Source organism: Schistocerca piceifrons, chromosome 9 (assembly GCF_021461385.2).
Source record: "Schistocerca piceifrons isolate TAMUIC-IGC-003096 chromosome 9, iqSchPice1.1, whole genome shotgun sequence".
In the NCBI taxonomy this organism is placed as follows: domain Eukaryota; kingdom Metazoa; phylum Arthropoda; class Insecta; order Orthoptera; family Acrididae; genus Schistocerca; species Schistocerca piceifrons.
The window spans coordinates 76,685,582-76,702,240 of NC_060146.1; the positions used below are offsets into that span (position 1 = coordinate 76,685,582).

At 45.1% G+C, this 16,659-nt stretch overlaps 1 protein-coding gene across 2 annotated transcripts in view; it reads left to right on the forward strand.

The window, feature by feature from the left end:
* The window catches only part of LOC124717002 (atypical kinase COQ8B, mitochondrial), a 137,208-nt gene that overhangs the window by 7,306 nt on the left and 113,243 nt on the right, over positions 1-16,659 (forward strand). For both annotated transcript variants that reach the window (XM_047243629.1, XM_047243630.1), the window contains exon 2: positions 5,589-5,676. In XM_047243629.1, coding sequence (XP_047099585.1) covers positions 5,589-5,676 — 88 coding nt within the window. The remainder of the gene's footprint in view (positions 1-5,588; positions 5,677-16,659) is intronic.

Here is a 16,659-nt window from a genome sequence, read left to right on the forward strand (position 1 = left end):
TCTACTGTTTTTCATATATGTAAATAATCTATCATCTAATGAACAACAAGCAGAAATAGTTCTTTTTGCAGATGACACCAGTGTTGTAATCACTCCCAGTATACATACAGAAATGGAAGAAATGGTGAACAAAGTATCATTGATTTTCTGCGAATGGTCTCACCCTGAATTTCTCAAAGACACATATTCAGTTCTGCACCTCTAGGGGTACTGCACCAGTGTAACACATGGTGATGAATTAATACATAGGGTGGAAACTTCAAAATTCTTAGGTGTCCGTATTGATGAGAATTTAAATTGGAAAAAACACATTATGGAACTCCTAAAACAACTTAGTTCAGCCACATTTGCACTTAGAATCACAGCAAATTTTGGGGAGAGAGAAATCAGTAAGTTGACATATTTTGCTTATTTTCATTCAGTAATGTGATATGGAATAATATTCTCGGGTAATTCATCTTTAAGAAAGAAGGTCTTCATTGCCCAAAAACATACTGTAAGAATAATAAGTGGTGTTCACCCACAATCATCTTGTAGACATCTGTTTAAGGAGTTGGGCATTCTGATTGTTGCTTCTCAGTATATTTATTCCCTCATGAAGTTTGTTGTAAATAACCCACTACAATTCAAGAGGATAATGAGGTACATAATTTCAATACTAAAAGAAAAAAATGACATTCATTACTCAACATTAAGGTTGTCTTTAGCACAGAAAGGGGTGCACAGCGCTGCAACAAACATTTTTGACCACTTTCCCAGTGATATAAAATGTCTGACAGCAAGGTAAAATTTTAAAATAAATTGAAAATGTTTCTTCTTGACAACTCCTCCTATTCCATTGAAGAATTTCTGTGTTTGTAGTGTATAACAGGTGAAAGGTAGGAATTGTTAATTCAATCTGTATATCTTTTTTTCATTTCAAATAAATGCACAAATTAATTTGCAATTTGAATGTAAAATGACTTGTGTTGTGGACTGGCAAGACAGCCAGTCCACAGTGACGGGTAACCGAAAGGCACGCGTTTAACTCACGCAGGCTGGCGTGAGGTCTGAAACAGGATACGTAATGAATGCTATAAAGAAAAGTATGTTGCTGCTGGAATACTGAACTTTAATCCACAATTGGTGAACATTGGTCTTGTTACTGTACATGCTTCATTAGATACATAGCAAAGGATAAATGGCGCCTTGCTAGGACGTAGCAACTGACTTAGCTGAAGGCTATGCTAACTATCGTCTCGGCAAATGAGAGCGTAATTCTCAGTGAACCTTTCCTAGCAACTTCGGCTGTACAACTGGGGCGAGTGCTAGTAAGTCTCTCTAGACCTGCCGTGTGGTGGCGCTCGGTCTGCAATTACTGACAGTGGCGACACACGGGTCCGACGTATACTAGCGGACCGCGGCCGATTTAAAAGCTACCACCTAGCAAGTGTGGTGTCTGGCAGTGACACCACAACTTGTTCCACATCATGATGATTTATCGTGCAAAATGATTCATGGAACAGGAAGTAACTAACTAACTAACTTACTTACTTACTTACTTATTCACTTGTGCTTGAGTGTGCATTATGTCATGCATACGGTTGTTCATATTTTTATTCCTTGTTTTTATACATTTATTTTCAATTATAGATAATTTTCACATGATACCCTACGAACAGTGGGTGAAGGGCAAGAGGCAGAATCCATATTCCCAGATTTCGAGAAAGTGTTTTACTTAGTGCCACACTAAAGATAGGTAATGAAGGTCTGAGCATATGTCAGAAATGTGAGTGACCAAAAGACTTCTTAAGTAGTTGAACACAGCACATTGTCCTGTACAGCAAGTGTTCATCAGAGACAAGGGTATCACTAGGAGTGCTCCAGGAAAGTGTGGTAGGATTGCTTTTGTTCTCTGTGTACACGGACAGTGTGACTGGTAGTGTGAGCAGCAATCGGTAACAGTTGCTGACAACTGTGAAGTTTACGAGAAAGTGTCATCTTTAAGGGATTGTAGGAGGCTTCAGGATTACTTGGACAGAATTTCCACTTGGTGTCAAGAATGTCAGCTCGGCCTAAGGACCGCTTCATACATAGCCACTTAGCAGCAATGCCAGTGGTGTCTGCTGCAGATATGTGGGCAGTTTCAGATGCAGTGACAGCAATTGAATGTTTCAAGCACAGGAATGCAGCACTGTTAATGCAAGGGTGCAATAGCTGCAGCTAAGAGGAAATGGTAGGTTTGTACTGTCATAGACAATGGCATCAGATACAGGAACGCGCAACCAGACATCAGTACAGAAATTTTACCATCGGGACTGAAAAGTGGCCTGCCATATAAGATCTGAAACATGACGATTACAGCAATAAGATAGCAAAGAATAATGTGTGGTAGTCCATAATTGGGAAATTCGAAACAAATTTCACTAGCTTGCCCGCAACAGAGGAAAACATAATCTGTAAGAAAAATAATGTTTATTTCCAGCAAATAACAATAACACAGCAAATATTGTAGTAGCTACAATGCTATGCAAATTCAGTATGTGCAAAGTTGTATTTTAAGCAAACAAGCTCAGCTGCATAATTATCTCGATTTCAAATTTGAAGTATGTTTGTCAGTTCCGTGTCCTTTTATTCGTGAAGTAATCAGCAAATGCTGTTCGGATGCATATAGCAATATTTCCATATAGATATCTGTGTACTGGCATCTCATCCTTCAGTCCAGTTACATAAAGTGTGTCCTCAAACTTATATCCATCTCTGTTCCCAACAAAATAATGAAGGAGGTAGCAAGTTTCTATTGTAATTTGTGGCAAAACTTGTTGAACATTTAATGAAATATCCTTCACTTATTAGTCAGAATTTTATACAATTGGATCAGAGTTTGCAGCGCCACTAACGTGCTGCAAATGTACCACTAAGGTGCGTTTGGAGTGCCACTCGCGCTTGGTTGGACCGCCAGTGTCATTGGAAGCACTGCTCTCGAACTACTGAGCAGCACTACAAAGTTGACCCTGTGTGGAGCTAGTCTGAATGTGGCAAAATGTAAATTAATGCAGATGAGTAGCAACACTGTACTGTGATGTTAAAAAACAGTATTAATGATGCGTGGCTTGACACAGTCACGTAGATTAAGTGTCTAGTTATAACATTGCAAGTGATGTGAAATGGAATGGATGTGTGAAGTCAGATGCAGCTAAGGTGGCTACTGACTTGTGTGTATAGAGAGATCTCTGGGGAAGTGTAGCTCATCTCTAAAGAAGACTGTACAAACATGTGTGTGATCAAGTTTGTAACTGTTTGAGTGGCCTTGTGGTTTTTTTATACTATGCGTGGCAAAATGGCACCATCCAAAATCGGCAGCAAGGCAACTGTGGTGCATCACAGGCCATAGACGACAGTGGTGAATGACGGCTGTGGAGATGTGTATGGGTGAATGGATCCGCAACTTGAGCAATTGACTGCCCATATAAACCAAGGAGCTACCAACAGTGTCTCCTCAATGACTGTTCAGCGAACATGGCTGAGTATGGGCCTGAGTAGTAGGTGCCTGGTTCGTGCACCCGTGGTGGCTGCTGTTTGTCAGTAATAAAGTCTGGAATCTCCATGCCAGTGCCGAACTGGACATCCACTGAATGGCGGTGGACAGCCTTTTCAGGTGGATTGCATTTTATCTTACTCTGGACTGTAAGGGGTGAAACATCTGAAAGCAAACAAGGACGGAGTATTATGTTCTGGGGAATGTTTATGTGACATTCCGTGGATGATCTTGTTGTCCTGGAAGGCACGGTAGATCAACACAAGCATGTTACTATCCTTGAAGACCATATCCACCCCTACATGTAATTTGTTTTCCCTTGGTACAGTGGTATCTACCACCAGGACAATGAACGTGTCATACAGCTATCAGGGTACATGAGTGTTTCGAAGAGCACAAGTATGAGTTTACCATACTCCCCTAGCCACCAAACTACTCAGATTTACACCCAATTGAGAGTCCATAGGACCATCTTGGTCTGGCTGTTTGCACCGTGAATCCTCAGCCGAGAAACCTAGCACAGTTTGCCACGCCACTGGAGTCAGCATGGCTCCACATCCCTATCAATAACTCCCAGAACCTAATTGACCCTCTTCCTGCATGTCTCGCAGCAGTCCACGCAGTGAAAGGTGGTTATTCAGGCTATTGCCAGGTGGTCACATTAATGTGACTGGATCGTGTATAATTTACCACAGTATATGGACTCGGAGATGTAAATTCCAATTAACATTAGTATTCACAACCTTTCAATTTTCCACTATTCAGGGCATACTAAACTGAGAAACTTTGAGGGATTTTAGGTTGAATATTGAGGAATGAATTGAGGAGAGGAGCTTGTGTCCGAAAAGCTGCAGTGTATCAAAGGTACGGAGGAAGCCGTCCATTGCCAGTCCACATTTGCTGTGAGACGTGGGTGGTAGCTCTGACCCCTCTGCAGTCACTGTGCTTAGCAGTCTCGGCAGTGGTGTACCTCAGGCTTTTTGCATCCAATGCAGTTGTCTACAATGAAATACTGCACAGCTGTTCAGACTGATCTTGAAGTGATTTCAAATTAGTGCAGATTGTGGCTACATGCCTTAAGTGTACAGAAATTTAAAACTGCTCACTTTTAAACTCACAGAATGGTAGTACTGTATGTGGAAGGGAACAATCACACATTCTCAGTCACACATAAAGCTGGCAGCAGACTTTGGTTCCATTGCCAAGTAATAGGAAAGTGCGATCAATTTGCAAAGCAGATTGCCTACAAAACACTCTTTTGACACATCCCGGAAAGTTTCTCAAATGTAGTGGACTCTTATCAGATAGGACTAACAGAGAATATTGGATGCATACAGAGGAGTTCAGCACAGATGTTCATAAGCTTGTCCGACCCACAGGAGAGCATCACAGAGGTGCCGAATAAACAGAACTGAGAGACACTTGAAGATAGCCACAGAATATCCCAAGAAAGCCTGCTTACAAAGTTTCGAGAATCAACTTTAATGATGGATTTAGGAACATTGTACAACCCCAACATATTGCTTATGTAGTGTTCATGAGGACAAGATTGGAGTAATTATAGCACACACAGAAATGTTTAAACAATCTTTTCGTGCTCCATCTGTGAATGGAATGGGAAGGAGGCCTATAACTGGTACATTTAGATGTGTCCTCTGCCATGCACTTCATAGTGGTTTTCATAGGGTGGATGCAATTGTAGAAGTTTAATAGTTTTATCACAAGGGGAGGGGGGATGGTGGCACTTGAGACACAACTTAAGGTTGACTGACCTCTAGACCCTACCCCCCTCCCCAAACTCACTGAAATCACAGTCAGAAAGTTATTTTAATCTAACTACAGCATAGCATCCAATTCCTGATTCATCTGCTGCCTAACTTGTCTCTCAATAGCAATGTTAGATGTACTTCATCAGTTGTAGAAAGCTTGTATTTGTAGCTTATGCCATCGTTAATTAACTTAAAAGGCCTGAATATGACAACAAAACTGAAAATGTGTTCTTGTATTTTAAGATGTAACTATCCTCCATGCTAATTTGTCTTCTTATAAAAACATGTATCTTTCTTTGCAGAATGAATTATCAAAGGTGATATCTGAAACAATTGAGAGGACATCAATGGTGTTTGAAGGTGTGAAAGGATATGCGAAATATTCTCAAGGTATTTGCCAAGTATCATGTCTGCTTTTATTCTATGATTAGATAGATGCTATTATCTGTTTCTCTCGTTATTTGAAAATCAGGAAAAAATTAAAGAAAGGTAGTTACATAGCAGAAAATGCACAGATCAGACCAATACATTCTGAAAGAGAACTCCAAATTTGCAAAATAAAAGGACAGAAATTGTCGGCTTTTAAATTTGTCTACTGTTTATGTAAAAAGGACTGACAGAATAGTAAAAACCATTCAGAAAGGTTAATCCCCCCTGCGGGTCCGGGAATTAGAATAGGCCCGAGGTATTCCTGCCTGTCGTAAGAGGCGACTAAAAGGAGTCCCACCCCCTCAAGGGGGCCGTTAGCGCCTGCGTCCGGAGACGGACGGTTCCACGACCTCTATTTGCGGTCATTTTGCTTTTTCACTTCTCGTTTCTTCCTTTCTTTGGTTGGTTCCTTTCTTTGCTCTTTTCCACCTCACTGTCTTCCTTACTCTTTCCCTTGTCTTCTTCTCCTTGCCTTCTCATTGCCTTCTTCTCCTTGCCTTCTCATTGCCTTCTTCTCCTTGCCTTCTTCTCCTTGCCTTCTCTGGTCTCCGCCTCGGCGTTTGAGTCAGTCTGTCCTCTCTCTCCCTCTCTCTCCTCCTTTTCCTCTTCTTCCTTCCTCCCCGTGCGTGCCTGAAGGCCGACCCACGCGTTCGCACGCGTAGCCAGTGACGGGGTAACGCGTAATTCCCCGCCCTGGGTAGACATGTAAGGCACGCGCGTACCCCCTGGTAAAGGCAAGGCCCGGGGAGGGGTGATTGCCTGAGCTGATACCTTCTGACCATGCCGATTGGTCCCTCCGTCTGTTTCTCGGGAGGTGTGACCTGAGGTGTAAACATTCACCTTAGGCGGGAGTGCCCTCTGAGAGGGTCCCCACAAGGAAGGAGCGCGCCATCGGAGACGCTGGCAATCATGGGGAATTCCTCCGCAATGGATTTCACTCCATCTGTCTCGACTTCTGCCCAAAAACGGAAACGTGACCAGCCACCAGTGACAAAAGTACTACCGCCTGCCCCACAGTTCTTCGTCGTTTCTCGATCTGAGGACGGAAAGGATTTTTCCTCTGTCAACCCTTTCGTTATCCAGACCCTTTCGTTATCCAGAAGGGTGTAGATGCCATAGCCGGATCTGTCAAATCTTGTACCAGGTTGCGTAACGGTACCTTATTACTAGAAACTGAGAGCACCTTTCAGGCACAAAAACTGCTTCGGGCCACACTCCTGTACACGTTCCCTGTACGGGTGGAGGCTCACCGAACTTTGAATTCGTCTCGTGGTGTGGTCTATACTAGATCCCTCGACGGATTGACTGACGAGGAGATTCAATCTTTCCTCGCTGAGCAGGGCGTGATGGCTGTCCATAGGGTCATGAAAAGGGTCAACACTGACCTTGTACCGACCCGGACACTTTTCTTGACCTTCGATAGTGTTAAGCTGCCATCGCGCATCAAGGCGGGCTACGAGGTTATTTCTGTTCGCCCCTATGTCCCGACACCTACGCGCTGCTACCAGTGTCAGCGTTTCAATCACACTCGACAGTCTTGTTCCAATGTGGCTAAATGTGTCACTTGTGGCAGGGATGCCCATGAGGGTGACTGTCCACCTCCATCTCCTCGTTGTGTGAACTGTCAGGGTGACCATGCCGCATCCTCCCGCGATTGTCCTGTCTATAAGGAAGAACGCTGTATCCAAGAAATTCGGGTCAAAGAGAAAGTGTCCACCTCGGCTGCTCGCAAGCTATTGGCTAGTAGGAAGCCCACGCTGCTCCCAGCACTGGGTGTGACCGGCTGCAGATAGTAGCACATGTCGGAACGAATGACGCCTGCCGCTTGGGTTCTGAGGCCATCCTTGGTTCCTTCCGGCGGCTGGCTGATTTGGTGAAGACAACCAGCATCGCACGCGGAGTGCAAGCTGAGCTTAATATCTGCAGCATAGTGCCCAGAGTCGATCGCGGTCCTCTGGTTTGGAGCCGTGTGGAGGGTCTAAACCAGAGGCTCAGACGACTCTGCGACTATAATGGTTGCAAATTCATCGACCTCCGTTATTGGGTGGAGAACTGTAGGGCCCCCCTAGACAGGTCAGGCGTGCACTACACACCGGAAGCAGCTACTAGGGTAGCAGAGTACGTGTGGCGTGCACACGGGGGTTTTTTAGGTTAGAGGGACCCCCCCCCCCCCCCCCCCCCCCGCCCCCCTTGGGCGAAACGATAAAATACCTGACGGCTTACCAGAGAGGACATTATCATCGTTGATAAAGAACGTCCGTCCTCAGAGACCAAAAACAGGAAAAGTTAACGTAATATTGGTAAACTGCAGGAGTATCCAGGGCAAGGTTCCTGAATTAGTATCTCTTATTGAAGGAAATAGTGCGCATATAGTATTAGGAACGGAAAGTTGGTTAAAACCGGAAGGGAACAGTAACGAAATCCTAGACACGGAATGGAATATATACCGCAAGGATAGGATAAACGCCAATGGTGGAGGAGTATTTATAGCAGTAAAGAATTCAATAATATCCAGTGAAGTTATTAGCGAATGCGAATGTGAAATAATCTGGGTTAAGTTAAGTATCAAAGGTGGGTCAGATATGATAGTCGGATGCTTCTATAGACCACCTGCATCAGCAACCGTAGTAGTTGAGCGCCTCAGAGAGAACCTGCAGAACGTCGTGAAGAAGTTTCGTGATCATACTATTGTAATAGGGGGAGACTTCAATCTACCAGGTATAGAATGGGATAGTCACACAATCAGAACTGGAGCCAGGGACAGAGACTCTTGTGACATTATCCTGACTGCCTTGTCCGAGAATTACTTCGAGCAGATAGTTAGAGAACCAACTCGTGAAGCTAACGTTTTAGACCTCATAGCAACAAATAGACCGGAACTTTTCGACTCCGTGAATGTAGAAGAGGATATCAGTGATCATAAGTCAGTGGTTGCATCAATGACTACAAGTGTAATAAGAAATGCCAAGAATGGAAGGAATATATATTGGCTTAACAAGAGTGATAGCGCACAAATCGCAGAATATCTGAGTGACCACCATCAAACGTTCATTTCTGAGGAAGAGGATGTGGAACAAAAATGGAAAAAATTCAGAAACATCGTCCAGTACGCCTTAGATAAGTTCGTGCCGACTAAGGTCCAAAGCGAGGGGAAAGATCCACCGTGGTATAACAATCATGTACGAAAGGTACTACGGAAACAAAGAAAGCTTCATCATAGGTTTAAGAGTAGTCGAATCATAGCTGATAAGGAAAAGCTGAACGAAGCGAAAAAGAGCATAAAGAGAGCAATGAGAGAAGCATTCAACGAATTCGAACATAAAACATTGGCAAACAATCTAAACAAGAACCCTAAAAAGTTTTGGTCATATGTAAAATCGGTAAGCGGATCTAAATCCCCTATTCAGTCACTCGTTGACCACGATGGCACCGAAACAGAGGACGACCGAAGAAAGGCAGAAATACTGAATTCAGTGTTCCGAAACTGTTTCACTGCGGAAAATCATAACACGGTCCCTGACTTCAGCCGTCGCACGGACGCCAAAATGGAAAATATTGAAATAAACGATATCGGAATTGAAAAACAACTGCTATCACTTAGTAGCGGAAAAGCATCCGGACCAGACGAGATACCCTTAAGATTCTACAGTGATTATGCTAAAGAACTTGCCCCCTTTCTATCAGCAATTTATCGTAGATCGCTGGAAGAACGTAAAGTACCTAGCGACTGGAAGAAAGCGCAGGTCGTTCCCATTTTCAAGAAGGGTCATAAATCAGATGCGAATAATTATAGGCCTATTTCGCTTACGTCAATCTGTTGTAGAATAATGGAACATGTTTTGTGTTCTCGTATTATGACGTTCTTAGATAATACAAATCTCCTTCATCATAACCAACATGGATTCCGCAAACAGAGATCATGTGAAACTCAGCTCGCCCTATTTGCCCAAGAAATTCACAGTGCCGTAGACACTGGCGAGCAGATTGATGCCGTATTCCTGGACTTCAGGAAGGCATTTGATACGGTTCCGCACTTACGTTTAGTGAAAAAAATACGAGCTTACGGAATATCGGACCAGGTTTGTGATTGGATTCAGGATTTCCTAGAAGAAAGAACACAACATGTCATTCTTAACGGTTCAAAATCTGCAGATGTAGAGGTAGTTTCGGGAGTACCACAGGGAAGCGTGATAGGACCTTTATTGTTTACAATATACATAAATGACTTAGTTGACAACATCGGTAGCTCCGTGAGGCTATTTGCAGATGACACGGTTGTCTACAAGAAAGTAGCAACATCAGAAGACTCGTACGTACTCCAGGAGGACCTGCAGAGGATTAATGCATGGTGCGACAGCTGGCAGCTTTCCCTAAACGTAGATAAATGTAATATAATGCGCATACATAGGGGCAGAAATCCATTCCAGTACGATTATGCCATAGGTGGTAAATCATTGGAAGCGGTAACGACCGTAAAATACTTAGGAGTTACTATCCGGAGCGATCTGAAGTGGAATGATCACATAAAACAAATAGTGGGAAAAGCAGGCACCAGGTTGAGATTCATAGGAAGAATTCTAAGAAAATGTGATTCATCGACGAAAGAAGTAGCTTACAAAACGCTTGTTCGTCCGATTCTTGAGTATTGCTCATCAGTATGGGACCCTTACCAGGTTGGATTAATAGAAGAGATAGACATGATCCAGCGAAAAGCAGCGCGATTCGTCATGGGGACATTTAGTCAGCGCGAGAGCGTTACGGAGATGCTGAACAAGCTCCAGTGGCGGACACTTCAAGAAAGGCGTTACGCAATACGGAGAGGTTTATTATCGAAATTACGAGAGAGCACATTCCGGGAAGAGATGGGCAACATATTACTACCGCCCACATATATCTCGCGTAATGATCACAACGAAAAGATCCGAGAAATTAGAGCAAATACGGAGACTTACAAGCAGTCGTTCTTCCCACGCACAATTCGTGAATGGAACAGGGAAGGGGGGATCAGATAGTGGTACAATAAGTACCCTCCGCCACACACCGTAAGGTGGCTCGCGGAGTATAGATGTAGATACAGTACTGTCCTTGCCTCTCCTCGTACTACCAGGGAGGTGGCAACCCAGACATACGATCTGACCTTCAGCACCACGGTCGTCCGTTCGGCCAGAGCTAAGATCGCCCGGTCGACGTCTCCTCTTCCTCCCGTCACCCCTCAGACACAAGGACCTTCATCAGCTTCTGCCAAGACGAAGACCCAGAAGTCAGATGCACGGGCCTTCAAGAAGGAACCGTGCCATACAGACTTCCTACGTACCTCGACCTCCCAGCCTTCGACCGGTACTTCCACCAAACGTCCTTCCAAGAAGGCTCATAGGAAGCACAGTTCTCCTTCTCCGCCACGGCGCATTTCTTCTCCTGCGCCACCCAGCGGTTGCCGCCCCAGGCCGTCATCCGTTTCGCCTGGCCGCACCGCTGGTAGCCGAACATCTGGCCGTTCACCGGCGGATGAAGCTCCCCCTCCCGGCCGTCTTCCCAAGATGGCCGATGAACCTATAGCCCCAATGGACGATGACTGTCCGCCTACTGATAGCGGCGGCAGTGCTTGCTCGAAGCCAGGCCCTCCGCGGCCTTCGAGGTGACCCCTTCTTTCATCTTCCTTTTCTTCTTACGATGGCACTTATTCACTGGAATATTCGCAGCATTCGCTCCAACCGAGAGGACTTGAAGTTGCTGCTCCGCTTGCACCGTCCGCTCGTCGTAGCCCTCCAGGAAACGAAGCTACGCCCATGCGATCAAATTGCCTTGGCACACTACACCTCTGTGCGTTTTGACTGCGCTGGCTATCTGGCACTAAGGTCCACTCACCAGTTTCTGGCTTGACGGTCGCGAATGACGTCCTTGTGGCCCCTGAGGATGTCTCCAATGCCTTCGGCCGCTTTTTCGCTGAGGTTCGAGCTCCGCTCATTACCACCCTGCCTTCCTCCCCCACAAACAGGCAGAGGAGGCTAGGCCACCTAACTTCCGCTCCTCGAATCGTGAAAGTTATAATGCCCCTTTCACCATGCGGGAACTCGAAAACGCACTTGACCGATCACGGTCCTCTGCTCCAGGGCCTGATTCTATTCATATTCTGATGCTGAAGAACCTTTCTCCTGCGGGTAAAGGTTTTCTTCTTCATACTTACAATTGCATCTGGATTGAGGGACATGTTCCCGCATGCTGGCGCGAGTCTATTGTTGTCCCGATTCCTAAGCCGGGGAAGGACAAGCACTTGCCTTCCAGTTATCGACCCATCTCGCTTACCAGCTGTGTCTGTAAAGTGATGGAGCGAATGGTTAACTCTCGATTGGTTTGGCTGCTCGAGTCTCGACGCCTACTTACCAATGTACAATGTGGATTTCGTAGGCGCCGCTCTGCTGTTGACCATCTGTTTACCTTGTCGACCTTCATTATGAATAACTTCTTGCGGAAGCGCCCGACCGCGACTGTGTTCTTTGATTTGGAGAAGGCTTACGACACCTGTTGGAGGGCGGGCATTCTCCGCACCATGCGTACATGGGGCCTTCGCGGTCGCCTCCCTCTTTTTATTCGTTCTTTTTTAATGGAACGACAGTTCAGGGTACGTGTGGGTTCTGTCCTGTCAGACACCTTTCGCCAGGAGAATGGGGTGCCACAGGGCTCAGTTTTGAGCGTCGCTCTCTTCGCCATCGCGATCAATCCAATAATGGATTGTCTCCCAGCTGATGTATCAGGCTCCCTTTTCGTGGACGATTTTACCATCTATTGCAGCGCGCAGTGTACACGTGTCCTGGAGCGCTGTCTTCAGCGTTCTCTTGACCGTCTTTACTCCTGGAGTGTCGCCAATGGCTTCCGTTTTTCTGCCGAGAAGACGGTCTGTATTAACTTCTGGCGCTACAAAGAGTTTCTCCCACCGTCCTTACGACTCAGTCCCATTGCTCTCCCAATCGTGGAGACAACAAAATTTTTAGGTCTTACATTTGACAGGAAACTTAGCTGGTCTCCACATGTGTCATATTTGGCTGCCCGTTGTACCTGTTCTTTAAATATCTTCCGTGTTCTCAGTGGTATGTCTTGGGGAGCGGATCAAACCGTCCTGCTTCGTCTATATCGGTCGATCGTCCGCTCCAAGCTGGATTATGGGAGCTTCGTATACTCCTCTGCACGGCCATCCATCTTACGCCGCCTCAACTCCATACAACATCGGGGTTTACGACTTGCGATCGGAGCGTTTTATACTAGTCCCGTAGAGAGTCTTCATGCTGACGCTGGCGAATTGCCACTCACCTACCGGCGCGATATACTGCTTTGTCGGTATGCCTGTCGGCTACTGTCAATGCCCGACCACCCGTCTTATCGTTCCTTTTTTGACGACTCTCTCGACCGTCAATACGGGTTGTATGTCTCTGCCCTGCTACCCCCTGGAGTTCGCTTTCATCGCCTCCTTCGACACCTTAATTTTTCACTCCCTGCAACCTTTCGAGTGGGCGAGAGCCACACAACACCTTGGCTCCAGGCTCAGGTCCGCGTTCACCTTGACCTCAGCTCGCTCCCAAAAGAGGTTACCCCCGGTTCGGTCTACCACTCCCGTTTTGTTGAACTTCGTTCCAAGTTCATCAATAGGACCTTCATTTATACAGATGGCTCAAAGACCAATGACGGGGTCGGGTGTTCTTTTATTGTCGGGGCACAAAGTTTCAAATACCAGCTCTATGGCCATTGTTCGGTCTTCACAGCTGAGCCCTTTGCCATCTACCAGGCTGTTCTTTACATCTGCCGCCACCGACATTCTGCTTATGTCATCTGCTCCGATTCCCTGAGCGCCATCCAGAGCCTCAGTGATCCGTATCCGGTTCACCCTTTCGTGCACCGGATCCAACGCTCTCTTCAGCGGCTGGTGGACGTCTGTTCTCCAGTTAGCTTTATGTGGGTCCCTGGCCATGTCGGTATCCCTGGGAACGAAGCTGCAGATGCCGCGGCCAAGGCTGCGGTCCTCCAGCCTCGGACAGCTTCTTGTTGTGTCCCTTCCTCAGACTGTAGCAGGGTCATTTGTCGGCGCATTTTATCGCTGTGGCATGCCGATTGGGCTGCACTTACAGACAACAAGCTTCAGGCCTTGAAACCTCTTCCCGCGGCTTGGCCGTCCTCCTCCCGCCCTTCTCAGCGGGAGGAGGTCATTTTGGCCCGGTTACGCATTGGACACTGCCGGTTCAGCCATCGCCATCTGCTGACGGCTGCACTGGCGCCGTTCTGCCCATGTGGGCAATTGCTGACGGTCCGCCACATTTTAATGTCCTGTCCGGATTTCAACACACTGCGTCTAGATCTTAACCTGCCATGTACTTTAGATGCCATTTTAGCGGATGACCCACGAGCAGCTGCTCGTGTTCTTCGTTTTATCAATTTGACAAACCTCTCTAAGGACATTTGATGATGCTGTTTTTTAATCCTATGCCTGTCAGTCTGTCTTTTATCGTGTTTTCCCTTTTAGTTGTTGTTTTAAACTTGTGCCTCGCGGTGCATTCTTAATGTAGTCAGGGCGCTAATGACCATTGAAGCTGTGCGCCCTAAAACCACAGGAAAAAAAAAAAAAAGAAAGAAAGAAAGGTTAATAAGACAGATTTTCCCATTGTGGTGCTTAGGCAAGTCAAACAGTTTAAGGCAAGAGACAAGGCTCATTGATTTCTGAGGGCTTGTTGCCTTAATGTAAGTAGTCTCCCCCCCCCCCCCCCCCCCTCCCTCCCCTCCCTCTTCTTTTTGCCTATACGCCTTCCTTCCTTCATTCCTCTGTCTTTCCTTGCCTCTGCCTTCTTAGAATGGAAAATTTAGTAGCTTTCTGTTTCATTTTCCTCTTAGCTTTGCCTCTGTGCTTGTCTTGGAAATATACCATCTGAATAATTTTGTTGTTATGTGTGCTATGTCATGAAACTTACCTACATATTTACCATTAGTAGACTGCTAAGCTGAACTTGTAGTGCAGGCACTACCGGGAAAAATCTTGGGACAATTCAGCTGCAAAAATATCATTTTAGAGAAATTTTCAAATTAAAAGTTCATTATTTACTTGTCCAAAATTTTAAATTTGATGACTTCATGGAATTAAAAAATGAAAAATTGAAATCATTAAGTAGTCAACATGATTTATTAACGGTGCTGTGAACAGCAACATTTTGTAAAAAAAGTCATTATTAGCTATTGATCTAAGTCCTTCAACAAAACAAAACACACATTCACACACAGGTAGCTCACCCACACACAGCCATGTCAATGTTTGCTAGTTCCTTACTCCCACTCCAGCCCTGCACACACCTGTCCCGCCAATGCCCCCCCCCCCCTTTCTCTCTCTCTCTCTCTCTCTCTCTCTCTCTCTCTCTCTCTCTCTCTCTCTCTCTCTCTCTCTCTCTCTCGAAGTAATTTCCGCGACATTGAATATATCTCTCCATCCTCCGAAACCAATCCCTAAATCTGTTCTCCAAAGTTTCTGTAGGGAGTAAGGCACACATGTTGTCCCAAGCCCTTAGGAGGTCCTCATCACTTGAAAACTGCACTCCTTTCAGCTTCATTTTCACATGCGGGAGCAGTGCAAAGTCAGAAGGAGCAAGGTCTGGACTGTAAGGAGGGTGCTCAACAAGTTTCATTCATGTACCCCGCCAGTATTCGATGCATACTCTGGTGTGGCAAGCTGGAGCATTGTCGTGATGGAGGAACTGAGTGTTCATTCTCGACTTCGGTCACAGGTTCTTCAAAGACTGGATGACTTTGGGCAGGCACTGCTCAGTGTACCACTTAGCTCTGAATGTCTTCTTTGTATCCAAAACAACACACTCCACAATTCCACTCGATTTGAAAAAAAAAAAAAAAAAAAAAAAAAAAAACTACCATTTTCTTGTTTACAATCAGGATTTTCTGATTTTTCTGACAGCCATTGGTTGTCATCTTAACCCTTTAGTGACCAAATTATTTCCATAAGTTGTAGACTTTTTATGAACACTTTATTGGGCTAAGGAACTATTCATAAAATCATAGTTTAAACCTTAAAAGCGAGAGTTTAGCCTAAGAGTATAAAAAAATTAGTGGGAACTATTGTTCCCACCGAACTCTGGAGTAACTTCTCTTGCTAATTTAAAAAAAAAAAAATTATATCCTTTTTTTTAATACAAAAAGTATGTTAACATTACATTTGTATTAGTATTTGTTCATACTGTCCTTAGAGTTCACTAAGGTGATGTACTATGGAACTTAGAGAAGCATAGTGCTACACACAAAGGTACCCGACAGTTGCTGCACATTAGTTTTGTTCTTTTCTTTGCTCTTGGTGCTACATTGGCTGCATCTTGTGTTTGTTGTACCTTTTGTAAGCAAATGAGTTCCAACTTTCTCCAGACGAACTTCATCTGGCACTCCAGACCTGTCCCCTTTCTGGTGTTTGAAAATGAACAGGCCTTCCTCTTCGCTTATGACCTGAGATTCCAGAGATAAGCTGCCTCGCCAAGTACAATCTAATTGTTAGCTGGTCTGCTTCTGTCTTCTGTAGCTTCAACATAATGTAGGAATTGACAGCTGCCAAATCTACCAGAAAGAAAAACAGTCTGTGCCACCACTTCCATGAACGATAGCCTACAGCATACTGTTCACGCAGGTGATCAAATCTATCCACTCTTCCCATTATTTTCTGCCACAGCCAATGGGCAGAATACTTACTTCACTTCTGCTTCCATCGTTGTTCTTCTCAAAACAGTTGTAATGTGTTTGGATTGTGGTAATTTGATAGCATACAAACAGGTTTGCTATCCTGCCACTTCACTGCGGCAACACATGATCTGACAGAAAATTCGAATTCTCCCCTGCTAAGTCTAGAATTTTTTTTCAGCATATCTGTGAAGTATTTGGTGACTCAAAATCATCATCAGAGTCAGCATCGATAGC